At 38.7% G+C, this 22,808-nt stretch overlaps 1 protein-coding gene across 1 annotated transcript in view; it reads left to right on the top strand.

The window, feature by feature from the left end:
- PPIL4 (peptidylprolyl isomerase like 4) overlaps positions 1-22,808 on the top strand; it is a 28,096-nt gene that overhangs the window by 2,412 nt on the left and 2,876 nt on the right. Inside the window, exons 4-12 of the mRNA XM_005280440.5 lie at positions 1,214-1,331; positions 2,139-2,281; positions 4,897-4,993; positions 7,045-7,161; positions 8,449-8,573; positions 9,189-9,255; positions 10,040-10,151; positions 11,240-11,336; positions 11,834-11,972. Of these exons, the coding sequence (XP_005280497.1) occupies positions 1,214-1,331; positions 2,139-2,281; positions 4,897-4,993; positions 7,045-7,161; positions 8,449-8,573; positions 9,189-9,255; positions 10,040-10,151; positions 11,240-11,336; positions 11,834-11,972 (1,015 nt within the window). The remainder of the gene's footprint in view (positions 1-1,213; positions 1,332-2,138; positions 2,282-4,896; positions 4,994-7,044; positions 7,162-8,448; positions 8,574-9,188; positions 9,256-10,039; positions 10,152-11,239; positions 11,337-11,833; positions 11,973-22,808) is intronic.

Genomic DNA, 22,808 nt, shown 5'->3' with positions numbered 1-22,808 from the left:
ATAGTTCTCATGTAACTCTCTGTAGCCAATAGACTTGCAGTTATTCGCCCATACAAACTGGCTAACACTGCTCCAGACCTCAGTAATATGGACCTTTAAGGAAGTACACCAAATAAATTTACATCTGTTCTACTATGCTATGCTATAATGGAGTTAGGGAGACATGGTTACAAACTTTTTTACCCACGCTATCAGGTAGATGGGGACCAAACTGTGTCCCTGTAAGTGGTTTAAAACTTTTGACAATCCAGGATTCTGATGTATTATTGTTCTGGTCTGTCACCAGTCACTCCTGGGATCTTCTCTTCCTTTACACTTTTTTATATTATATACTGATTTTTCTTTCCCTGCCTGGCTCCTTGATGTGCTCTGTCACAAGTAGAATCTTCTAAAAGAGTGGCAGGCTGACTTGCTTCCCTTTTCTGTTCTGCTGCTGGCCTCTGAGAATACAGATCCATTCTGAGGATGTTACCTTTTTCTTATTGCTGAACAGGACAGAAAGGTGGGGGTTTCAGTTCTTGGTGCAACCTAAACTGATATAAGCCATGTTGAAATGGATTTAAGAGTGCACATTTAGGTTCACGATCAGTTTAAAATAATAACTTTCTGTGTAAGCCAGTTCTCTCTCACCTGGGGAAGAACAATGTGAGATCAGGATCAGACATTGAGACTTAAAATCGCTGCATCCAATCCTGTATGCCTTGAAAGCTGATGTGTAAAATGAAGTTTGCAGCTTTTTCTGTTCAGATGATGAATTTTAGTCTACGTACAAACTATTTAATGGTTTTCACTTTGTTTTATAAGGAGAAATAGGTGCACAAGTACCATTTATATTTGATAAAGTGAATTATGCTTTTAATTCCCTGTACACTGTACTGAAAGTATGTTTTGACAGTAGCTTCTAGCAAATTACATGCTAGTATCTACCAGAGATGTCAGAAAGTGTTTTCTAATATGCTTAAAACCCCCTCATTCTGTAGAATGTCTCCAGGGAAAGAGCTGTTAATATTATTTGCATTATGGGGGGTGGTTGGGTAATTCTATAGTCATATTATAAATGTGTACTGTAAAGTGATCATTTTATTTGAGCATTCTTATTATAACATACTTTAGTAAATTATTTTGTCTTGTTCACTGTTGTATAACGCTTGTTTCACTGTCAGCATTTTTTAATCTTGCTGCCTCATAACATATTTATTGTATATATTTTCAGTAAACTCTATGGTGATCAAGCTAGATTTTTTGAGGCAGAAAAAGTGCCAAGAATTAAGCACAAGAAAAAGGGAACCGTATCAATGGTGAACAATGGCAATGATCAACATGGATCTCAGGTCAGCGCACAGTATTGGGAGGCTTTTGCTATAACTCTGGAATAGCAAAGAGGGAAACTCCACAGGTTAAAAAATGTGCATAACAATGAAAATAACACACAGTTACTGTTTTTTATAGTTAAAAGGATACTGATCAGGTATTCTTCATATTCAAATGATTCTAGAGCTTCCTAGTTATATTAAACTCTCTAACTTGGAAATTGAAATCATACCTTAATAATATGTTTTCTTCATCATTATGTGCACTTATTGGTTCTTTATTGTAGAGCTGATCAAAGGCGCTAGGCTGATTAAAATAATCATTTAAAAAATAATGTTGTTTAGGAAGAAAAGGACTGAAGGGGACAGTGTGGAAGTTAACCGGCCTAATGTGTAGTATTCCCTACATATACTTTAAAAAAATATTTTTAAAAATCTGCTCTTGTGATCCTGGACAAATCTGTCAGTTTCCCTTAGCTAGAACTGTGTGCAGCTAAATATAGCAATGAGCAAGACTTTTCCAATTTGATTGTAAAGCATGCGTTCCAAATGTCATTCATTTTTTGTGTTGGTTAACCATAAAGTCTGTTCTAAATTAGGGTGGAGGGCTAGATGCTCAGCTGGTATAAACTGTCATAGTTCCATTAAAGCCAACGGAGCTACATCAGTTTACACTGCTTGAAGGTCTAGTTCTGTCCTCTCCCATTGAAGTCAGTGGTAAAACTCCCACTTACTTCAGTGGGCATGGTGTCAGGCCCAAAATTATATGGAGATTCTAAAAATTTTACGGTTTACTTGTAAACAGTTTTTTTTATCTTGTCTTTATAGTTTCTTATTACTACAGGGGAAAACCTAGATTACCTTGATGGTGTGCACACAGTGTTTGGAGAAGTAACAGAAGGCATGGATGTATTAAAGAAAATTAACGAGACCTTCGTTGACAAGGAATTTGTTCCTTATCAAGACATCAGGTATGACTAGGTTTAAACTTCCTAGCTTAGAGGTGACAAAGTGCTGGAGGCTAACACATTAGCCAGCCCTCAGATCACTTAGGTACAAATTTAGTTTCTGTGGAGAAGGCCGTCTGGGGAGTATGTGGCTAATTAGCTGATCAGTCTCGAGACTGATGAACCAGTTAGACACCAGCTGAGGGCTGTTAAAGGCAAGAAGGGACAGAAGATTGGGTTAGTTGAACCCTGTCTGTTCTGGGATTCTAAGGGAGGGAGATCTCTGTTCCTCTCTGGCCCTGCAGGAAGGGGCAAGAAACCACTGTAAATACTTAGCTGCACAGGACTGTATTGGGGTTGGTGGCAGGAATATAAATAAATAATGTGGAAGTGCTACTCGCTGGAGAGTTTGAGAGGTTTCTGGGTATCAGAAGGTGGGAATGGAACCTCTCCCCTTACAGAGGGTGTGTTGTAATTTTTGTAAAAACTGGTTCCTTGATCTTTCTGTAAATAGAGTTAATATGGCAATGTCAGGACACTTGTGAAAGTATCTAGTATGCTTTTTCGTTCCATTATTACTGGTAAAATATTGTGTAACTATGTGTTATGGGGACTTACTAAATGTCTTCAGAGGAAGATGCATTGACTAGATCAGTGGTCTCCCAAGTGGGGTGCGCAAGAGGATCCTTCGGGGTGCACGGCAGGAGGAGCGCCGCCGGAGCAGCGCTGCTTCAGCAGTTCGGGTGGTAGTCCGAGCGGCTTTTTTTGCTTGGGGTGGCAAAAATGGTAGAGCCGGCCCTGCGGTGCGGCGGGGGTGCGTGCTCAAAATTTTTTTTACTGATAGGGGTGCGCAATCAAAAGTTTGGAGACCACTGGACTAGATCATGTTGTCTTATCAGCTGAAAGAGAAGTTGTAGACCCCTGACCTGTAAGCTCAGACGGACCCCGCATCTGCACATAGTACCATTGTGAGTTTGCAGGGTTGGGCCCATAGAGGGGATGGATGTTGTTGTCCAGACCATCCAAAATAATGTTTATAATGTTGTTAATATGTGTATGTGGTGTTGTAGGTGTGTTGGTTCCAGGATCTGAGAGAGACTAGGTGGGTGAGGTAATTTCTCACCCGCAGAAGTTGGTCCAATAAAAGAAACAAGCTTACACACAGATCTTCAGGCCTGGGAAATGTACTCAGAGTGTCAAAGCTAAGTACAAGATGGAACAGATTTTTGTAGCATAAGTAGGTAGCACATATTTCAAGGGACTGTTCAAGGTGAAGTGGCCTGCTAACACCTCTCTAATCATAGAGGGAAAAGGAGAGGAAAAAAAAGCTGAGGGAGGAGGTTAGTGGGTTATAGATTATTGTAATAAACCATAAATCCAGTTTCTGTATTCAGTCCATGACTTTTAGTGTCTAGCAAAGTTCTAAATTTAAGCTCCCAGGCTTGTCTTTTGAAAGTGTTACGCAGGTTTCCTTTGAGGATAAGAACTGAGGTCAAATAGAGTGTGATCTCATTGTGAAAAATGTTCACACACAAGTGATAGGGTGTTTTTTGTCTTCTATAATTTTTCTGAGAGAGTTCATTTGGGAATATAGTGATTGTCTGGTTTCACCCACATAATTGTTGTTGGGACATTTAGTGTGCTGGATGAGGTACACCACATGTTGACTGGCATGTGTAGGACCCATGGATCTTGAAAGGTGTGTTGTGGGGGGTGTTGATAATTATTGCAGTTCAGATATATCTACAGATTTTTGTATCTGCTGATCTAGCAGGGTCTGGTGTTGCTTTTAGTTGATGTATCTTGGTCTGTAGGGAGCAGGGCAGTTCAGGATATGGTCCCCATAGTGTATAGGTTGTAATTGTTTGATACCCCTGCCTCCCATGTGGGTTCTAATGTGGGTCGTAAGTGACAATTAGGTGTGTGTGGACAGAGGAGGCTTTATTTCCATATTGAAGTGGGTTCTCTTGAGGAATTTGGGTGACTTATTCCATGATGGGATCTACTTCTCTGGTGGAATATCCTTGCTTGTTGAACGTAGTCTTAAGTGTGTTAAGGTGAATATCCCGGACGTTCTCCTTGGAGCATATTCTGTGGTATCTGAGTGCCTGGCTGTAGATAACAGATTTCTTGGTATGTTTGGGTTGGTTACTGGAACTGTGAAGGTGGCTGTGGTGATCTGTAGGTTTCCTGTATATTAATCTGTGTACCACTTTCGGACAGTTCAGCTGTATAATTGTTTTAATTCCATGTAGCCAAAAATAACTGTAAGATGCACTAAGTGGGGAGTTGAGAGGTTGAAATGAGGACTTTACTCACAAACTAGATTAACTGTTGGTCTAGGAATAAACAAATACATTAGAAAATCAACAATTAGTTATTAATAAAAACAGTTTATTCCTTGTATCCTAGCAGCCTGTGTGCACATCTGAACTGGCTTTATTAATCATTATATATTAGTACATAGAATTTAGTATGTAGGTATACAGAATATTTATTTGTCTAGCCCTGTAGTAGTATATAATACCTACTAGTATCCCTAAAATTGATCCCATGTTCATCAATTAAAGTGAGAGCTAGTTTTAAATAAATTAAAATGCTCACTCTTGGACTTGATTTTACTTTACATTTCCCATTAGGATAAATCATACAGTGATATTAGATGATCCATTTGATGACCCTTCTGGTTTGAGAATACCTGACTGCTCCCCAGAGCCCACCAAGGAACAACTAGATGTAAGTACTGCTAATAGCTTCTTGGGAAGATTTTGGAAATGGATAAATGTGCTAACTAGTTGTTTCCTGTATGTCCCACATTCAGCAAAGCACATGAGTAGTCCATTGAAGTCAAAGAGACTATTCGTGCTTAAAGTTAAACATGCAATGAAGTGTTTTGCAAAATAAGAGCTGCCAATATACAATTATGCATTTCTTGAATGGGGTAAGATTTCTGAAGATACAAAAAGATATATTGGAATTGGAAAATGTTCAGAAAAGGGCACCAAAAATTATTAGGGGTATGGAACTGCTTCCATATGAGGAGAGATTAATAAGACTGGGACTTTTCAGCTTGGAAAAGAGGCAACTAAGGAGGGATATGATAGAGGTCTATAAAATCGTGACTGGTGTGGAGAAAGTAAATAAGGAAAGTAAATATCCTTCTCATAATGCAAAAACTAGAGGTCACCAAATGAAATTAATAGGCAGCAGGTTTAAACAAACGAAAGAGTATTTTTTTCACACAACACAGTCAACCTTTGGAACTCCTTGTCAGAGGAGGATGTTTTGAAGGCCAAGACTATAACAGGGTTCAAAAAAGAACTAAATAAGTTCATGGAGGGTAGGTCCATCAATGACTGATGGGCAGGGATGGTGTCCCTGTTGGATCACTTGATTACTGTTTTGTTCATTCCTTATGGGGCACCTGGCATTGGCCAACGTCGGAACACAGTATACCAGGCTAGATGGACCTTCACAGCACAGTTGTACTTGACGTGACCTCTATGCTTACAAAGCAAATAACTATTACAGTTTTGAAGAAGAGAATTAAAAAAAGATCAGCAGGGTGTTTCCAGTTGTGACTGTGTATTGTGGGATAGGATGCAAAGACTTATTTTATAATCCACACTACAAAGAGAAAAGCTGTAATGTTATTTTAATAGTAATGAATCTGTTGTCTGAAATGCCCAGCTCTGGCATTATTGTTTCCTTGATACATTCTTCTGGAAGAATCCAAAAAATCACTGCTAACTTCTTATTTTACAGTATAAAATGAAGTCTATCCTTTTATTCCCTTTTTTCAATAAGAAATATTATCAGCACTTCCACACAAAAGAAAATTGTTGTTAAGCTGGAAAGTATGACTTCACTATCCACACTTCACATACAAGCAGACACGCTGGTTTGTTTTGTCTGTATTCTAGGCAGAAGGGATTTGCAGAACAATTCAGCTTATAATTGTTTTTTCTTACCTTGCAGTTACTGGAGCTGCTGAAAGGAAATATCTTCTTTTGTCTGGGAACAGTGTTTCAAACAATAAATTGACTAGAGAAGTTACATGATTTAAAAAAAAAAAAAGTTTTAACAGATACCATAGTGATGAGTTTGGTGTAGGAACTTAAGTAGAATAGAGGGTATATCAAAATTAGTCTAATATATCCACAAGTCTAAACACTGCATAAGGAGCTTGATAGCCTAGTGTATGTTAGATAAATACTTGTAAGTTTTATAATCAGACACTTGCAAAGGAAAAACAGGGATATGCCAGTTAGCTCTAGTGAAATGCTTTGAACTAAGAGAGCTTTTTGGAGGAGAAGATTTAAAAATGGCCAATATTTTGTTGTAGGAATGTTTGTTTGGAATACTTGACTAAATACAATAGTATAAAATATACAGTTCCTGAAATTGTACTCTGTTAAATTGAAGTCTTGCTAGATGAGGCAGAAATCTCTAATACTACTTGTATACTCATTTCAATAAAGAAATGTATTTAAAAAAAAAGGGGGGGGGATAGGTTTGGGATAATAGAGGTGAAAGACTCCATATCGTGTAATTGAATTTAGCCCAGGTTGACTGTGATTGAAACTCATTAGCATGTGTAGGCTGCTTGGTTGTCTGTCTGACCAGAGTGAATGATCTTAGCCTAATTCTTCAGGGATATAGTTCTTAGTTTCACAACACACAGAATCCCAGACTGAGGTAGGGTTTTAGTATTAAGAAAAATAAAGGCTTACCCATGGGTCAGTATTTAAAATGCTGTTTTTTTGTTTTGTTTTTCAATTTCTCAGAGTGGCAGAATAAGAGCAGATGAAGAAATTGATGACTTCAAAGGAAAGTCTGTTGATGAAGTGGAAGAAATTCAGGCAGAGAAAGAAGCAAAAACTCAGGCCATTCTTTTGGAAATGGTAAATATCAGTTTTTGTTTTTGTTTTTTGTCATCTTGTCAGATGTAATTTCTTTGTGTATACATGCTCTACATTATGTCTGGGTGAGTGAGTGCTTAAGACAAGTGCTTGCCTTGAGTTGCATGTCAGAAATGTTGGCCTCGTGGATTAGGGTGCATGGTATCAGGCTGTTGGTAGAGCTAAAAGAGTGAACGTGGACACTTGGTGGTCTTCCATTTGTAGGAGGCGATTTCCCGAGAAGACCAGTACCATCTCTGTTCCAAACCCAGGACTAGAATTGGTTTGATAGGGGATTTGGAAGACCTTGCTAGAAACGCTTGTTAAATTATAAAAGCTGGTCAGTCCTGTATGGAACTGTTATTCCCGCTGTGTGTTTCTAGTTTTAGTACTGGAAGTTTGTATGCATTGGGTGGCTGAGTTACTATGAAATAATTTCTCCCCAAATTCACATATTGGCATTGGGAATGCACAGCAATATAGTGGTTGGTTCCCATTCACAGAATTACAGCAGAACAGTTGCCTGCTCTTAGATAATAAGCAAGAACCCACTAATAGTTAATTTTTCCCCCCTGCTCTCTTCCCTTGGGATTTTTATGACTTATTGGTACTAAATATGGTTGTAGCTTCTGGAGTTCTTGTGGGGTTGAGGTAAGCTGGAATTTAATATGGCTGGTGCCAGACTTTAGAGGAGGTTCAATTCGCCTTCTTTAGGAATATTAATACATTAAGGAAAAGACCCAATTCAGTTCTTATTTTTAAAATGGCAGCAGTGAGTCCTTTCATTGTATGAATGTGCATGACAAATCATTATGCATTTTTTTGTTTGTCAACTTTGTATTATTCATCCACCCAAATTTGACTAATACCAACAGCTCTAATAGTACTCTTGCACAGCATCTTTCATCTAAAGAACGTAAAAAAAGCTTTTTACAAACAAATTTAAGCCTCAGCATTCCTGCAAAAGAGAAAAGTATTCTCCTCATTTTACTGATGGAGAAACTAAAGCAGAGATTATTAATCATGCAATCATTGGCAGTAGAACACTGCAGATTTCTAGTCACATGTTTTAACCACTAACCATACTTTTGGGGGGAAATAATGTTCTCCTTTTTAAGTCTTCTGAGTGACTATAGGCATTTCCCCAGGTTTCCACTGACTGAGTCGTGAGGAAAAGAATATTTGTTGTCCCCTCTTCTCCTTTCCCAACAGAACATACTCAGTGCCATGAAATTCAGGAAGCTTTGTGTAGAACAAATTGAAAAGCCTTCCATTTTCTGTGTGCTGTAGGTGGGAGATTTACCAGATGCAGATATCAAACCACCAGAAAATGTGCTGTTTGTTTGTAAACTGAATCCTGTGACCACAGATGAAGACCTGGAGATAATATTTTCACGATTTGGGCCCATTAAAAGGTAACTTCTACAGAATAGTTGTTTAAAAAACAACAACACCAAAACGAGAAACAAGTTCAGTTTAAGCAGTCTCCCTAGGCTTCACTGCTCTGCGCACGCACTCGCACTCTCTCTCTCTCTCTCTCTTGATCTGCTTTGACCGCCCTTGTATCTAGGTATAGTAGTGGGACAATGGCTGACAAGGTGGGGTGTTTCAGAGAAATACTGCCAGCCTGTTACATGGCTTTCTTAAACATTCCTCAGCATTAATTACAATCCCAAAAGTTAAACTAACAAATTTTTGTCCTAGCGTAGTAAAATGCAAAAAGAAATCAGAGCATTAATGATGGAAAATAGAATCTGATTCAATAAGCTTTTATTTTACTAATTTTAGGACTAATTCTAAAACCCGTACTAATCACACATATGAGTAATTGTTGCTCACCTGAGTAGTCCTATTTAAATCTGCTTCAGCTGTTTGAAGTCATTGTGAGTAAAGGTTACTTATGTGAGTTACGGTTGCAGGATCAAGCCTCAAAGGGCATAACACAGGTTAGAATTTCTAACCTGATAAAGTGATAGTTGTCAGACATCTTCAAACCAGAGGCATTCTTTAATTTGATGCTATTTTTTCAGCTGTGAAGTAATTCGAGACTGGAAGACAGGTGAATCTCTTTGTTACGCTTTCATTGAATTTGAAAAGGTATGTTTTTGTGGAGATATACAAATGTTGCTTATAAAAACAGTGTAATAATATGCTTGGGTTCTCTCTCTCCTCGCAAACACAGCTCTATGCTGGATTGAATGAGAACGGGTGATCTGTTCAAGTGTGTTGGTTAATATTCTCATCTATTGACTGCAGCCTACAAAGGATGTAGTCCTCAGTTCAGGAAAACATTTAAGCATATACTTAAGTTCATCCCTATTTAGCAAACTGTTCAAAAGGGACTGAAATACATATTTAAAGTCAGTAATTGGAATATGATGAGACTGTAATTGTTGTTCTCATGATATAAAATGTATAGCTTGTGTTTTATTGGTTGGCTGTTATCGCTCTGTATTCTGTGAGAAAGTTGTCTGAGTGAAGGTCAAGAGTATGCCAGAACACTTATCTTTAGCCTGCCAGGGAGTTTAGATTTTTTAATAAAGCCATTATCTGTTGTTGTAACTGTTTCTAAATGTATTATTCCAAACATAATACACATAAATAACTAGTCTGTTTTGGCATAGATTTATCTAATCTCAAAGATGAAATGCTTGCATTAAGGCAAATTGTAAAATGATTATACTTATTTTTAAAAAAATTAGAAATGTGATTTAATTCATTTTAGAAAATGAAATACGTATTTATTCAATTATGGCATATTCGTTAGGAATCTCTATGCCAAGAGCAATTCATTTTGGATTTAAATGCTGACTTCATAAGAATATTTGTGTATGATTTGTTAATTAATCTTGACTTAAATCTTCTGGAAACACTGCAAAAGGAGGAAGATTGTGAGAAAGCCTACTTCAAAATGGATAATGTGCTGATAGATGACCGGAGAATACATGTGGATTTTAGCCAGTCTGTTGCAAAGATTAAATGGAGAGGAAAAGGTAGTTTTATTTGTCATCCTTTGATTCTGTACCAACTTCAGACCTTAAATTAGTAAATATTGCTCTCCTAAACAAGAGTTGTTGTATAGGACAAGCATCTCTGTTACAAGGTTAATCAACTCCTTTTCGGCACTATAATGGCCACAACCTGGTATTCCTGGCTGCATGAACAAAGGCTACTAAATCTAGGTCTCTACCTGTTTCCTGCATATTAGAGGACAAGAGGTTTACTGGTAGCTGTCATGTTGTCAAATGTGTTTTTTGCCAGTAAAGTCAACTATTGGTATTTTTTTATATTAATCTCAAGCTTTAAAGAGATAATTTTGGATATTTATTAACATAAATAAACTGCAGTAATCAGCATATTCTTCCTTTTTGTTTGTCATCCATCACTTCATGAAGGATTATATTTACAAGACAAACTGAATATCTAGGCATTTAATACTTCTGTTGCAGTATTAGCCTTCACCATAAGGTGGCAGCACATAACTGACAGTACTGTTAAGTAGTTTTCAAAACTTCAAAACAGAAATATGGAAAATAAAATCCAATATGCCTCTTTAAAATGTTAACCCATGAAAAATGTTTTTCAAAATTTTTACTAAAAAGTGTATAATTTTGTAGTGAGATTACCTCCCTTCCTCTAAGTTTTAGCACAGAACAAAATGTCATTGTTTTGATTTTGAAAATCGGGGGCAGTAACGGAAATGCCAACAGAGCCTTAAGCAGAGAGATGCAGGACCAGCTTTAAGCACAAACAGAACAATTGCCACTTGGTGCCTTGTGACCCTATCCAAGCTCTGCATCCAATAGGCATGAGGTGGGAGGAAACCATTACCTAGCTAGGTCTTCTCAGGCAGGAGGACTACAGACGGAAGGAAAATCATGGCCTGATCCTCCCCCTTTTGCTCTGGGTCATGCACACTGTAAGACCATTTCTGGAGTTTGTTACTGGCACTTCTGTAAATGTGATTACAGTAATGATGGAGGTAACTGATGACAATTGTATCCTGAAGTGTGCTGTACTCCTATGTCTTGTTTGATTTTTAAGATGATGAAAGCCCAGTTGATTGTTTTTGTATGAACAGGTGGGAAGTATACCAAGGATGACTTCAAAGAGTACGAAAAGGAACATGATAAACCTTCCAAATTAACTTTGAAGGAGAAAGTAAAGCCAAATCAAGAGTATCCTTAACAGTTGAACAATCTGTGTGGCATATTGGCCTATAATGTAGTGGACTTGCAACTAGACTTTGTGAAAACAGCTTCTAATTCTCTAAGCTTTTGTTGGGCAGATGTTTAACTGATACTTAACATAACCATGTGGCATCAGTTTTGGAATTACAGATTTATTTTTTAATTTGCTGTTTTGTGTGAACAAGGTATAACACTGTCAAATCAGAATGTGTTTATTTTACACCCACTTTGCATGGTTGTAAATAACTACCCTACTGCAAAGCAATGGATAGGCAGGATATTTGGTTTCCCAGAGCAGATCTCAATCAGCCTTACTCTTACCTCCCTTTTAATTTTTCATTGTACATGATTTTTGTTTTGCACAAAATACTGGCTATCTCAATGTTATACCCATGGTAAAGCTTGTTTTCGCTTGTTTTGTGAGCTTTTATATTCTGAATTGACGAATGATTGGTACCAAATCTGCCCTTAATCAACTGATGTAGCGCAAAGTATGACCTTGTGCTGGATGAGGAGATAGAGGAGGCTAGAGCAAGTCACCTACACTCGGGTAAAAAACACAAGAAGAAAAAGCACCGCCACTCTGATGATGAAGAGGATGACAAGAAGACCAAAAAATCCAAGGTACTGAACTGCCATCTGACTATTTAATCCTGTGCCACTTTATGGCCATGTCTCCTCATAACTGCTAAAAAGAAAAGGGTTCAACTGGGGACCTTGCATGCGAACAACCTAAATGAAGGGCTTGTTGCAGTGTAGAAGGTGGCTGCCCAAGATATTCTTGAACTCCTAAAGCTAGGTGTATCTAATTGACCTTCTGCTGAAATGTCCTGAAAAGGGAGCATGGGCTTCACAAAAGTAGTTTCAGCACTGGGTCTGTTTTTCACATTTCCCATCACAGACGAGCGAAACTTAATTTCATGAGTGCAAGGTATTTTTCATGTACTTCCTGGAATGGTGCACGTGAGCTTCCTTTAATGTGCAGTCAGAAAACATCTTTCAGCTGACTCAGAAATAGAAATGTGAAATCTGTGTTCGTATTGTGTAGATTAGTAATACTGGAGAATTTTGGCTTTGTTGACACTGTGAAAATGATCAGTTGCTGACAATGATTGTCAGTAGTGGGCCTCCTCCCTGCACCCATCTGTTTTTATTCTTGGGGTAATATTGATCTTCATTTAATGTCATCCAAGTAGAATTGATTAAGTTGGTCGTTATATCATTCTGTTTTTTAACACCATGTAGGAAAGAACACAGCTGGTTGGAAATTGCTTTAAAAGCTCCATTGCCTGGCATGTGGCAGATTTCATATGCCTTGTTGGTATTAACTATTGAACTCATAGTGCGGAAGGGCACAGGCATTTCTACCATCATGTCATCTAATCACATGGTAGTAAAAACACCTGCACTTGTCTACACTACTGTTGCCACTATTGGGGGTAGCAGTATCATACAATATCAGGGTTGGAAGGGACCTCAGGCGGTCATCTAGTCCAACCCCCCTACAGTTCCACTGATGTTTATGAATTTTCCCAGCTGCTTTTATTTAGGTAAAAGGCATTTTGTATTCTGTTCTGCCCACTGAGGTATACCATAACTAAAAACTAGCTTGTCGTCGTGAGCCATTCGCTGAGAGACAACCTGTCATAACTGTACAACGCTGCACTACATATTGATGTGGTATTTAGAACTGCTGACCTATATGTAAGGTGCGATTACATTGGCCACAAATAGACTGAGAAGTGATAGTAAATGTATCCTATTTCCAGCTCATATCTATGGCATATTGGCTAAACTGTTTGGAGACTGTAGTTTGAGATGATAAATCAGCACAGTGTGACCAATTAAAAAAAATGTAGTTCCTCTTCTGAAACAAAGTAAAGAAATGTCTAGGAAATCCATCCTGCAATGGAGAGACATTCAGATATGTTCTATAGAGTTCAAATAGCTCTGCTTTTCTACCACTTTTTCCCATTTGTTCCTTTTTTCTTACAAAATTCAGAATTGACCCCCTAAGAATCTGAGTTTGTCTCCATGTGTTCTATTTTTCTGTAAGATCAGATAATTTCAAATAGAATTGTCCTACATTAAGGCCTCACTTCATTATGGAATTATGTATGAAAAAAATCTACCTTAAAAGGAACATTGCATTTGCGAAGTCAAGCACTCAAAAGTTAGGACATGCCAGAAATAAGGTTTCCTGTGCAAACTTAATTCAGCCTCCTTGTGCATGTGCACTGTGAAAGTCTTTAATTACATGATCACATACTATTCTTCCCAAAGGACCCCTACCTCATTCAATAAACAGGTAGTTATTCAATATTTCTTTTTATCCTCTACAGCCAGTGTATGGTCCCAGACCTTATTTGCTGCATACCATCCAAACTCTGCACTGAATACAAAATTATTAATTTCTCTCGGGTGCTTCTGTGGTGTTCATCACTACTATATCTGTGTCCGGCACGTGCAGCCTTAATTCTGGCATTTCCTAACTCTTGAGTGCTTGACTTTTCAACCTTAATGTTCCTTAACAAAGTGTGTGGTGTTGTTTTTTAATGTAATTTCATAATTTAAAAGTTTTAGCCTGAAGTAGACACCCCAGTATGGAAATTTTGAAACTGAATGGTTAAAGTTTTAATCAACTGTAAACAAGGTCTTATAAAAGTAAGCAACCTTAACTCTGGGTGGCGCTATCAGCTCCACCTATAATGATCTGAAGAGGAGTATTTTTGTGCTCTGAGTAGTTTCCATGATGTAAGATGTTTTTCTGCTCTCTGGTGGTGGTCCTTTTTTTTTTTTTTTTTTTCCCCTCTTCGGTGTGTTTTGACTCATCATCGTTCATACTCTTGTTTTCTGACTCTTCAGTCTACTTCAGGGTTAAAAAATATTTTTGACTCTTCCATTGTGTGTCTTGATTCCAGAAGGTGGGGATGTAAGGGTATTGTGGTTTTCTTTCAGTAAGCAGGATGTGGGTCTTGAACAGGTGGGTTCACTGCCAGAGAAGGGATCTGAATAGGAGCTGGCAGGGTGCTCTCAATAATACCTGTACTTTTGTCTGGGACCTTTATTTTCATTTATGACTTCCTTCCCTTTCCAGTTTTCTCTGCTATCAGTGTAGATTTCCTTGATTTTTTTTTTTTCTCCCCCCCCATATCAGAGTCTGTGGGAGGAGTGTAGTTTTTGTCCAGAGGACTTCTGTTGAATTTATTTAAGCCCTTACTGACTTTCCCATGTGTTATAATTTCTCATGGTTTATGAGCATAGTGAGCTATGTGTTGATTTTTATTGTTGATGGCAAGTGTTCGATTAGTGAGTCAGCTACTTTTTTTGTTGGACTTTGTTCTGTTATATAGCTGTAATAGTTTAATAAAAAAATTGACAGTTAAATTTGATCTTAAGTTGCCAATTGGAAAAGGCAATCTCATTTGTTTGCTGTTCTGTTGGTATAAATGCCTGTTTGATCTCTGCGGTGGTGAGATGAATTTGCCTATTTGCAGCAAATTTGTGTTTCTCTGGTGGTGGTATCACATATGATAAATAGTAATTTGCATGATCCTTCAGTTGCTTCACCTGTCCTTTGCCAAGTAATGCCCGTAAAGCTAGACTGCTTCTAATATTCCAAACCTCTAAGGAGCTTGCAGACAAGTGCCATTTCAAAATAAATAAATAAATTTACCTGCCACAGATTTCCTTCCCCTATTTCCTCTTCCCTTTCTAAATCCCCTGCTGTAACCCAGTGTGGAATTCCTCCACCCCAACATTTCACTGGTCAGAGAAATCGGATGAGCAACATTTAATGCTGGACCGATGACAGGCTTGAAGTCCAACATGAGAGAAGTAAAAGGAGTTTTGCAAATGGAATAAATCCCTGATTGGCTATTAGGAACCTCCCCCCTCCCTTTCCAATGCTGGGTGACATACGTTTCTAGCTCTATGTCACAAGACTCTGGATCTTAAAATCCATTATCATCATTTTAGTAACTGTGAGGTTTCTAAAAGATTTATCTTTCTCTGTGCCAATACGTGTTGTTTTTACATGCCAAGAAAAAATTAAAGGGGGAAAAAAAAGACCAATAAAATATATTAAAAACTTTAAAATATTAAGATACAGATTACACATATGGATACAATTATTACAATATGGCCTTTCCTGTCCATCCACACAGCTGAAACTCTCATCCAGGCTCCAATCATCTCACTTGTTGATTGGGCAACATCCTTCTCTCTGGCCTTGACAAATGCAATCTTGCCCTTCTCATATCCATTCAGAATGCTGCTGAGAAGGTCATTTGCATAGCCTGTCAGTAACACATACCCCTCTCCTTGCATCCCTCCTCTGGCTCCTCCTTATGTACGGCATCAAACATAAGCTGCTTGTCTTCACTTTCAAGATCCTTCACAGCCTGTCCCCACCCTACCTGTCCTCTTTCTTTCACTGTGAAGATGTCGACTCCCACCTCCATTGCACACTTGTTAAATTTTCAAACCAACATCCTCATGCTTGTCCCTAGGCTGCCTCTCATGTTTGTGAGCCGCTCCGCATAAATATCTGCAAGGCTGCCTCATTATCCATCTTCAAGTCCCTCCTTAAAATCCTCCTTTACCATGAGGCCCACAAAAAACTTGGCCATGGTTAGGCTGTTGGTGTGCTGAGACCATTGCCTGTCATGCAGGCCAGTACATTCTTGTTTCCTTGTATTCTGTATACATCTGTTGCCTCTTGATTTAGCTTTAGCTTGTGAGATTTCTGGGCTTGGGACAATCTTTTTGTATAGCAGCTAGCACAAGGCGAGCGCTGGTCCATGACTAGGGCTCCTAGGTGCTATAGAAATACAGTACAAGTAATTAATAATCATGTTAAAATAGCCATTCTTTAAAATGTAACAGGTTCCCAAACGCACACTAGTACAAATCTTTATCACATCATCACTTACTGTACAGGATTTTTGTGTAATATTTAATGTACACATGAATCACAAATGGTAAATGAGAAGAAAATATAGGGAATATGCACAATGGCTGGTGAAAGATAAAGGGATGGTTACCTGACTCATGAGAGGCAAAACCACTCTCAGGTTCTAAAAGTAATCCTAAACTTGTAGCAATAAAATATTTGTCCCCCCAAGGCATCATGTAATCTGTGTCACATTTTTACAGAAGAATGATTTTAAAAAGTTGTATCCCTTTTCATATCTTCTTTATATAAAGCCAGGTTCTCTTTGTACTATAGGTTCATCTTATACAGGTATCAAAGGGAGAGGAAAATTAGTCAATATAATAATTTTTCCTTGTCAGTAGTGTTGCAGTTTTAAAAGTCTGATATTTCTGGATCTCCCAGAATAGAAATGCTGCGTGTCTTATTAGAAAGCTGGGAATCTCCTGGGTGGGAATAAACTTCTAGCCCTGATGGTTTTGGGAGGTCAGATCTTAAACTTTGATCTGTCATCCAGGACTAAATGTTGCTTGTCCAGGGCTTCAGGCCAGTGTAACTTTTGGGAAAGATGGCAGGAAATTCAACAGATGGGGGATTGGGAGGAGAAGGAAACACTTTGCTTGTAGCCAATTCAAATACCAAAATAATAATAATAAATAAAAAAGTGGAAGTTAAGAGCTACTCGTATTCTGTTTGTAGTAATTCCCATAGATCTGGATTAGTGCACAGAGGGTGGTGAAAATACAATATCACATGGGTGTCACCTACGTATGTACCTGTCTATATAAATATGTATTTATCTCTTTGCCCACAATGCCCAGTTGGTTTCTTCCTAGGCACCTTGAAACTACCACATTCAGTCTGAATTTAGTCTCAAAATTCAGTAAATAGGATGTTCTCTTTAGCCTTCTTCATTTTTATTATAATTGCATCGAAAAATAAGACAAATTTAGAGCAGAAAAAAATGATAAACATTTAACCACCAGTCAGACTACTTTGCTGAGTAGCAGTGATAGAATAGCAGAAATCGTTGGATCCATAGACTAGGATTAAATGGAGCAGAATAAGCATTTACAGAATTATATATATTTTTTCTAACTAGCCTGTTGGGCTGACTCCCCATAGGAATGATAAGTGGTGGTGTGAGGCAAGCTGTTCCTTTCCTGGAAACATAAGAACGATAGCTTCACCCTAGTTAAGCAACTTCTAAAATGCCACAATGATAACTAGCATCAAACTGAAGAATCTTAAAGCAGCTGATGCAATGTTATAACTTGAATGAATTTTTTCAAAATTCTGGGCCCTATAATCAGAGCCTTAAACATCTGACTTTCAATTACAGGGAATAAGCAAGTATCTGAAAAATTCTTGTTTAACTGTGCCAATTTCTGTATAGTATGAGTGTAAATATCCCTCCATTTTGACATTTAGAGTGACTGTTCTATGGTGGCATAGAGAGAGAGTCTAAATGACCTAATGGGCCTTTTCCTTCTCTTAATTTCTGATATTCTATTACTACGTTAACTTTTCTTACAGCTGATAAGGCAGATCTAGGCAGTTTTTTAAATTTCACGAATTATAAAATGATCAGGAAAATAAAGGTACAACAGCATCCATACTGCCTTTTCATTATACAGCCAATTTAAATTCACATCTTCTGGGATTAACATTTTTCTTCGCACTTAAAATTAATTCAACAATTTACAATTCCCCTTGCTCTAAGGATAGGTAAATACAACCCAAGCTGTAGTTGGATTACCCCTCACCAACTCCCCATTCAGTACGGTCCACTTAAAACAAGAAAGTTTGATTCTAAATCAGATGTATGTTGACTGCCCATTTTAACTTAGTAAATTTCCAACTTGCAGTTAGAAAAATATCTTTGCTGTTTCTCCTTGAAGTTAAACAGGGTCATAAACATAACCCTGTCACTCATGACAGTGATGTGCAATGCAGAAAACCCTAGGGTAGTAAAAGTTAATTAACATACTTGACTGTAGAAGAAGAATACTGCTGACTCTCACAATATCTTTCGTGAGATTTACTGTTCTCAGTCAACTAGACAAACATTACAGAAAATACTACAAAATTATGACTGAAAGCAACCATATATTATTCTAAGGTTAAAAACTTAAAGTGGAGTTAAGGTTGTAAATACACCTCTACCCCAATATAACGCGACCCGATATAACACAAATTCTGATATAACGCGGTAAAACAGTGTTCCGGGGGAGGAGGGAGGCTGCGCACTCCGGCGAATCAAAGCAAGTTTGATATAGCGCAGTTTCACCCTATAACGCAGTAACATTTTTTTGGCTCCCGAGGACAGTGTTATATCGAGGTAGAGGTGTATCTATTAATTACTTAAAGGAACAGAGAGATCCTGTAGAGATGCATAGTAGTTTTCTCAGAAAACACAAATGTTAGCCTTTGTAGTCAAAGATAAGGTTACTCTTAAGGGGGGAAAGGTATGGAAAAGGATAGCTAAGATCAGCAAAAGCTCATGCACAATAGTAGAATGTGACTCCAGGTCTGAAGACTGTGTATCTGAATTGGATCAGGGTCATTGTTACTTCTCCTTTAAGGTGCCATGGGTAGCTCAGTCAATATAGTGATAACTCTTAATTTTAAGGTAGCTGGTTTGAACTCCATGTTGAGAACGTACCTCAGGCTCTCTGTGGAAAGGTTTATTTAAATTCTCTGGCCTGTATTATACAGGAGGTCACAGATGAGTTGATGTAAAGGTCCTTTCTGGCCTTAATCCATGCAACAAGAAACCTTTGTCTCCTCCTACCCTGCATATCCAATTCCAAGCTGCTTATGAAGCAGACTTTTTGATGAAGGAAACTTTAATCAGGGGATCTAAGAAGTTTGCCATCTGTGGATTGTATTTAAGATGACTTATTCACCTGAACAGATGATCACTGAATTAATGTAGGGTCGTGCTATGTGATTACGATTGTTGCAGGAGGCAGGTGTATGTTTGTTTTTCCTTAACTTTGTCTCTGTCTGTCTTCAGGTCTTATACTGCTTTCTATCACTGTAGTATCTGAGAGCCTTTCATGTAAAATTGATAGCGCTATTTAAGTCCTTACTTGCCTTCATGGAGTCTCTGGTGCTTCTCCCCTTTCAGGTTACAAATTCTGCTTGGGGTTGGGGTTTTTATTTTATTAAATATTAATTTACATTTTTGGTGTGGTGAAAATCTCAACCACGCTGTCACTGTAGTGTTCTTCATTTGTATAAATACATAAAAATACTTGTACAGCTATCTTTCATCATATAGGGGAGAGATGTTGTTTTATACTATAGTGCTGACAAACTATTCTACAGAAAGATAATTAACAGTCTGAAGTAAGTTTTCAGTTAATATAATTTTATTAACATCATGCTAAAGATGGCAAACGGCTATGAGAGTTCAAATATTGAAGTGATTGTATCTCCAAAATGAATTTATGATTATAAAATTATTACTAGCAAGGTAGATTTTACATTTCTGTAGGTTTCTGAATCCAGCTCTTGTACTTTGTTTCCTTGTATAAAGTTTGATTCTGATTTATTATCATGACCAATTACCATTTCAGCAATTCTTGCGTAACTGTAGAAAGGGCATATACCTATGCTAAAGGTAAACTAGCGTGGATTTAAAAATAAGCTTTTGAAATGTATGGTGGATTCTTCAACTACTTAAACAAAGAGCGTGCTATCACGTTCACACTTTTCAGACTGCTTTAGATTGTGTAGTTTGATCTCCCTCTGCAGCAGTTGCTGTGTCTGAGGGCAGCCTGGAAGTATCTTTCACATAGGTTATGGACTCGATGGCTGTGACCTATAAATCACTTAATTATATAGATTTTTCTCTTGGACTCATGTAATCTCAGTTTTATTGTTTGTTTGCAACCACAGCTTAAAACATGAAGGGTTTCTTTCTGTTCCGTTACACTGTGGACTTATAATTTTGAAAGAAGTGTTGCAGTTTTTGGATTTCTTTTGTCAGAAAAGGTTTCCGTTTAAAGTTGTGGATTTAAGTCTAGAAATTTGGCCACTGAGGTCCAGTGGGACTTCATTGGGGGCATGCTTGGGGACTTACCTTGAGTCTAAGACCCGGTTTACACACACAGCTGCATGAGTTACATTAAATTAGTGTTTAAATCTTTTAAGTTTAAATTGTAAATGAACACATGTATTGGTGCTGTTGGTCAGTGAAATTAACGTTAGGCCACGTGAACTTTGGTAAACATGTGACTGTTGTGTTTGATATACTGTAGTTAATAGGTTTGAGAATACAAACCAACCTGTTTGCTGTGGTGTCCATATAAACACCTATTTGATCAGTGTACTATTGATTTATAAATGTTGATCTTTGTATTTTATATCTATTATAGTACATGTGGACTGGGTATATGTCCTTTATTTAAAGGACAAATTTATACTTGCCCTTATGGTAAGGGATAGCTTATAACTGACTGAACAAATTTTAAACATTTCTTCCTCTTTGGCAGTGACTACATTGTTTTTTGTTTTCTCTGATATTTGCATATTGGTGAAGTATCCCATTCCCAAGCAAGCTACAACACTGGCTTGAAGAGTACACAAAAATGTGGTTAGAATTTACAATGTAGACTTACACACTTCCTAAGAGGTTCTGTGAGTATGTGTGTTGGGAGGGGAAGGAGCTGAAGAAAAAAATGTGTAAATAGTCCTTTTCAGATCTTGAAATAAAAGAAATCTCACTTCTGGGTAGTTTAATGGTTGTGCAAACAGTAAAGAGTCTATTTTTTAAATGAAAGCACCCAGAACATCTTATGGAAAAGCTTGGGGTTTGTAATGATGTGGACCTCCATCATCTTAATCATTCCAGAAATGATATGTTAAAAGGCCTGTTGTCTCTATTTGGCAGACATTTCAGTGCCAAATCAGTTTCTTAATGATCTTCCCAAAATGCAAATTCTCGAAGTACGCTTCTGCCGAAAGCTTTGATGCGTTAGAGCTTGTACCGGTAGGTAAGTACCGCAGGCTGCTCAGTTCTAATGCCAAATGGCATTTTGAATAATGTTACTTATGAGCTTTTGAATAGCAGTTGTTCTCTGATGACTTGTAGTGTCTGAAATTTCCCTGGTTTAACTAAGTAACATTATATAGAGCTTTGCATAGTCAGTGTTGTGCTGATACAAAATAGAGATGGGCCTGAACCAAAAGCCTGGATCCAGACATCCATTGTCAGAATAATCTAAATCCAGATCTGAATTTTGCAAATAACTCCAATTGTGATAACAGGCCAAACAGAAGCTCCAGAGCTGAACTCCTGAACATTATTACCAAGTTACCACTTGCTTTGGTTCCTGACCTTAACCACAAGAACTAACCGCTATCTGCTGTTCTTCTTTCAGCTAAAGCAGTCCAACGATAGAAGGCCTTAGAGCAGTGTTGGTCATTTACTAGCCCACAGACCAGATCTGGCCACAAAGGCCTTCCATGTGACAGGCTGGGTGTCAGCTGTTCTGTCCTGCTCCATGCAGGGGGCTCTACTGTAAGGGCAGCCCTGCTACCTGGCTCCAGCTCCACCCTGGGCTCCACTGCTGGTCCTGGCTGCAGTGTCCCCATGCTGACCCGCCTTTGAATATCGTCCCTCCCCTGCCCCCAGGCCGCCCTGTGCCAGTTCAGAGTATGCTTTGCATCTGGGGAGGGAAAGGGCCTGCTTGGCAGGGGCTGGAGCTGTGTGGAGATTTGGACATTGCCGCATGGGCAGCTCCTCTGCCAGGCAGCCCTTTTCGCTCGTGCCTGCAATGCGTCCTCCGAGCTGACATGTGCTGGCCTGGGCATGGAGGCATGCAAAGAAGTTGACACTGGGACCAGGAGCAGAGTACAGGGGCTTACAGCTGCTGGGAGTCCAGGCCACAGCCAGAGCTGAGTAGCAGGACCATCCTTGGTCAGAGCTGGTAGGAGCCTGGGGTGGAGCTAGAGCTGAGTAGCGGGGCTGTCCTTGGCTAGATGGGGAGCCCGGTAGCAGGAGTCCCCTTATATCCCCTTATAGCAGAGTCCTGAGCTGGATGTAGGCACGGGGAGGTGGGGATGGGACAGGTTCTAGGGAAGTTGCCCCCTCTTCCCCTGGGCTTCTCCCAGCTACCCCGGCACATGCAGTAATAAGGAGGCTCTTTTCTTCTGCAGCTACTCCCCCTTCTTCTCGCCGCCATTGGACCGAAAATCCTGATTACTCAAATGAGCATTGGGGGGGGGGGGGCACATTGCTTATTCAGATAATCATGATGTTTGAGTGAAATTCTGCTAAACAGACCTCACCTGTACATGGCATGACAATAAGCAGAAGGCAAATAAACTGAAGTGCATCCCAAAGCATGCCCCTGATTGGACTAGAAGTCTGCATGCTATTCAAAAATCAGCCAACATGCCAGCTTTGGCGCACATCTCTAGGTAGCCAATCCCTGCCAAGAAGAATTGACATGCTTTTACTAGAGTGCAAACACCTGCAGAACTCTCTCCCCCCCCCCCCCCCCAAGATTTGGACA

Source organism: Chrysemys picta, chromosome 3 (assembly GCF_011386835.1).
Source record: "Chrysemys picta bellii isolate R12L10 chromosome 3, ASM1138683v2, whole genome shotgun sequence".
NCBI lineage: Eukaryota > Metazoa > Chordata > Testudines > Emydidae > Chrysemys > Chrysemys picta.
Note: the sequence above shows the minus strand (reverse complement) of the source record. Positions and strands in the feature narration are given on the sequence as shown.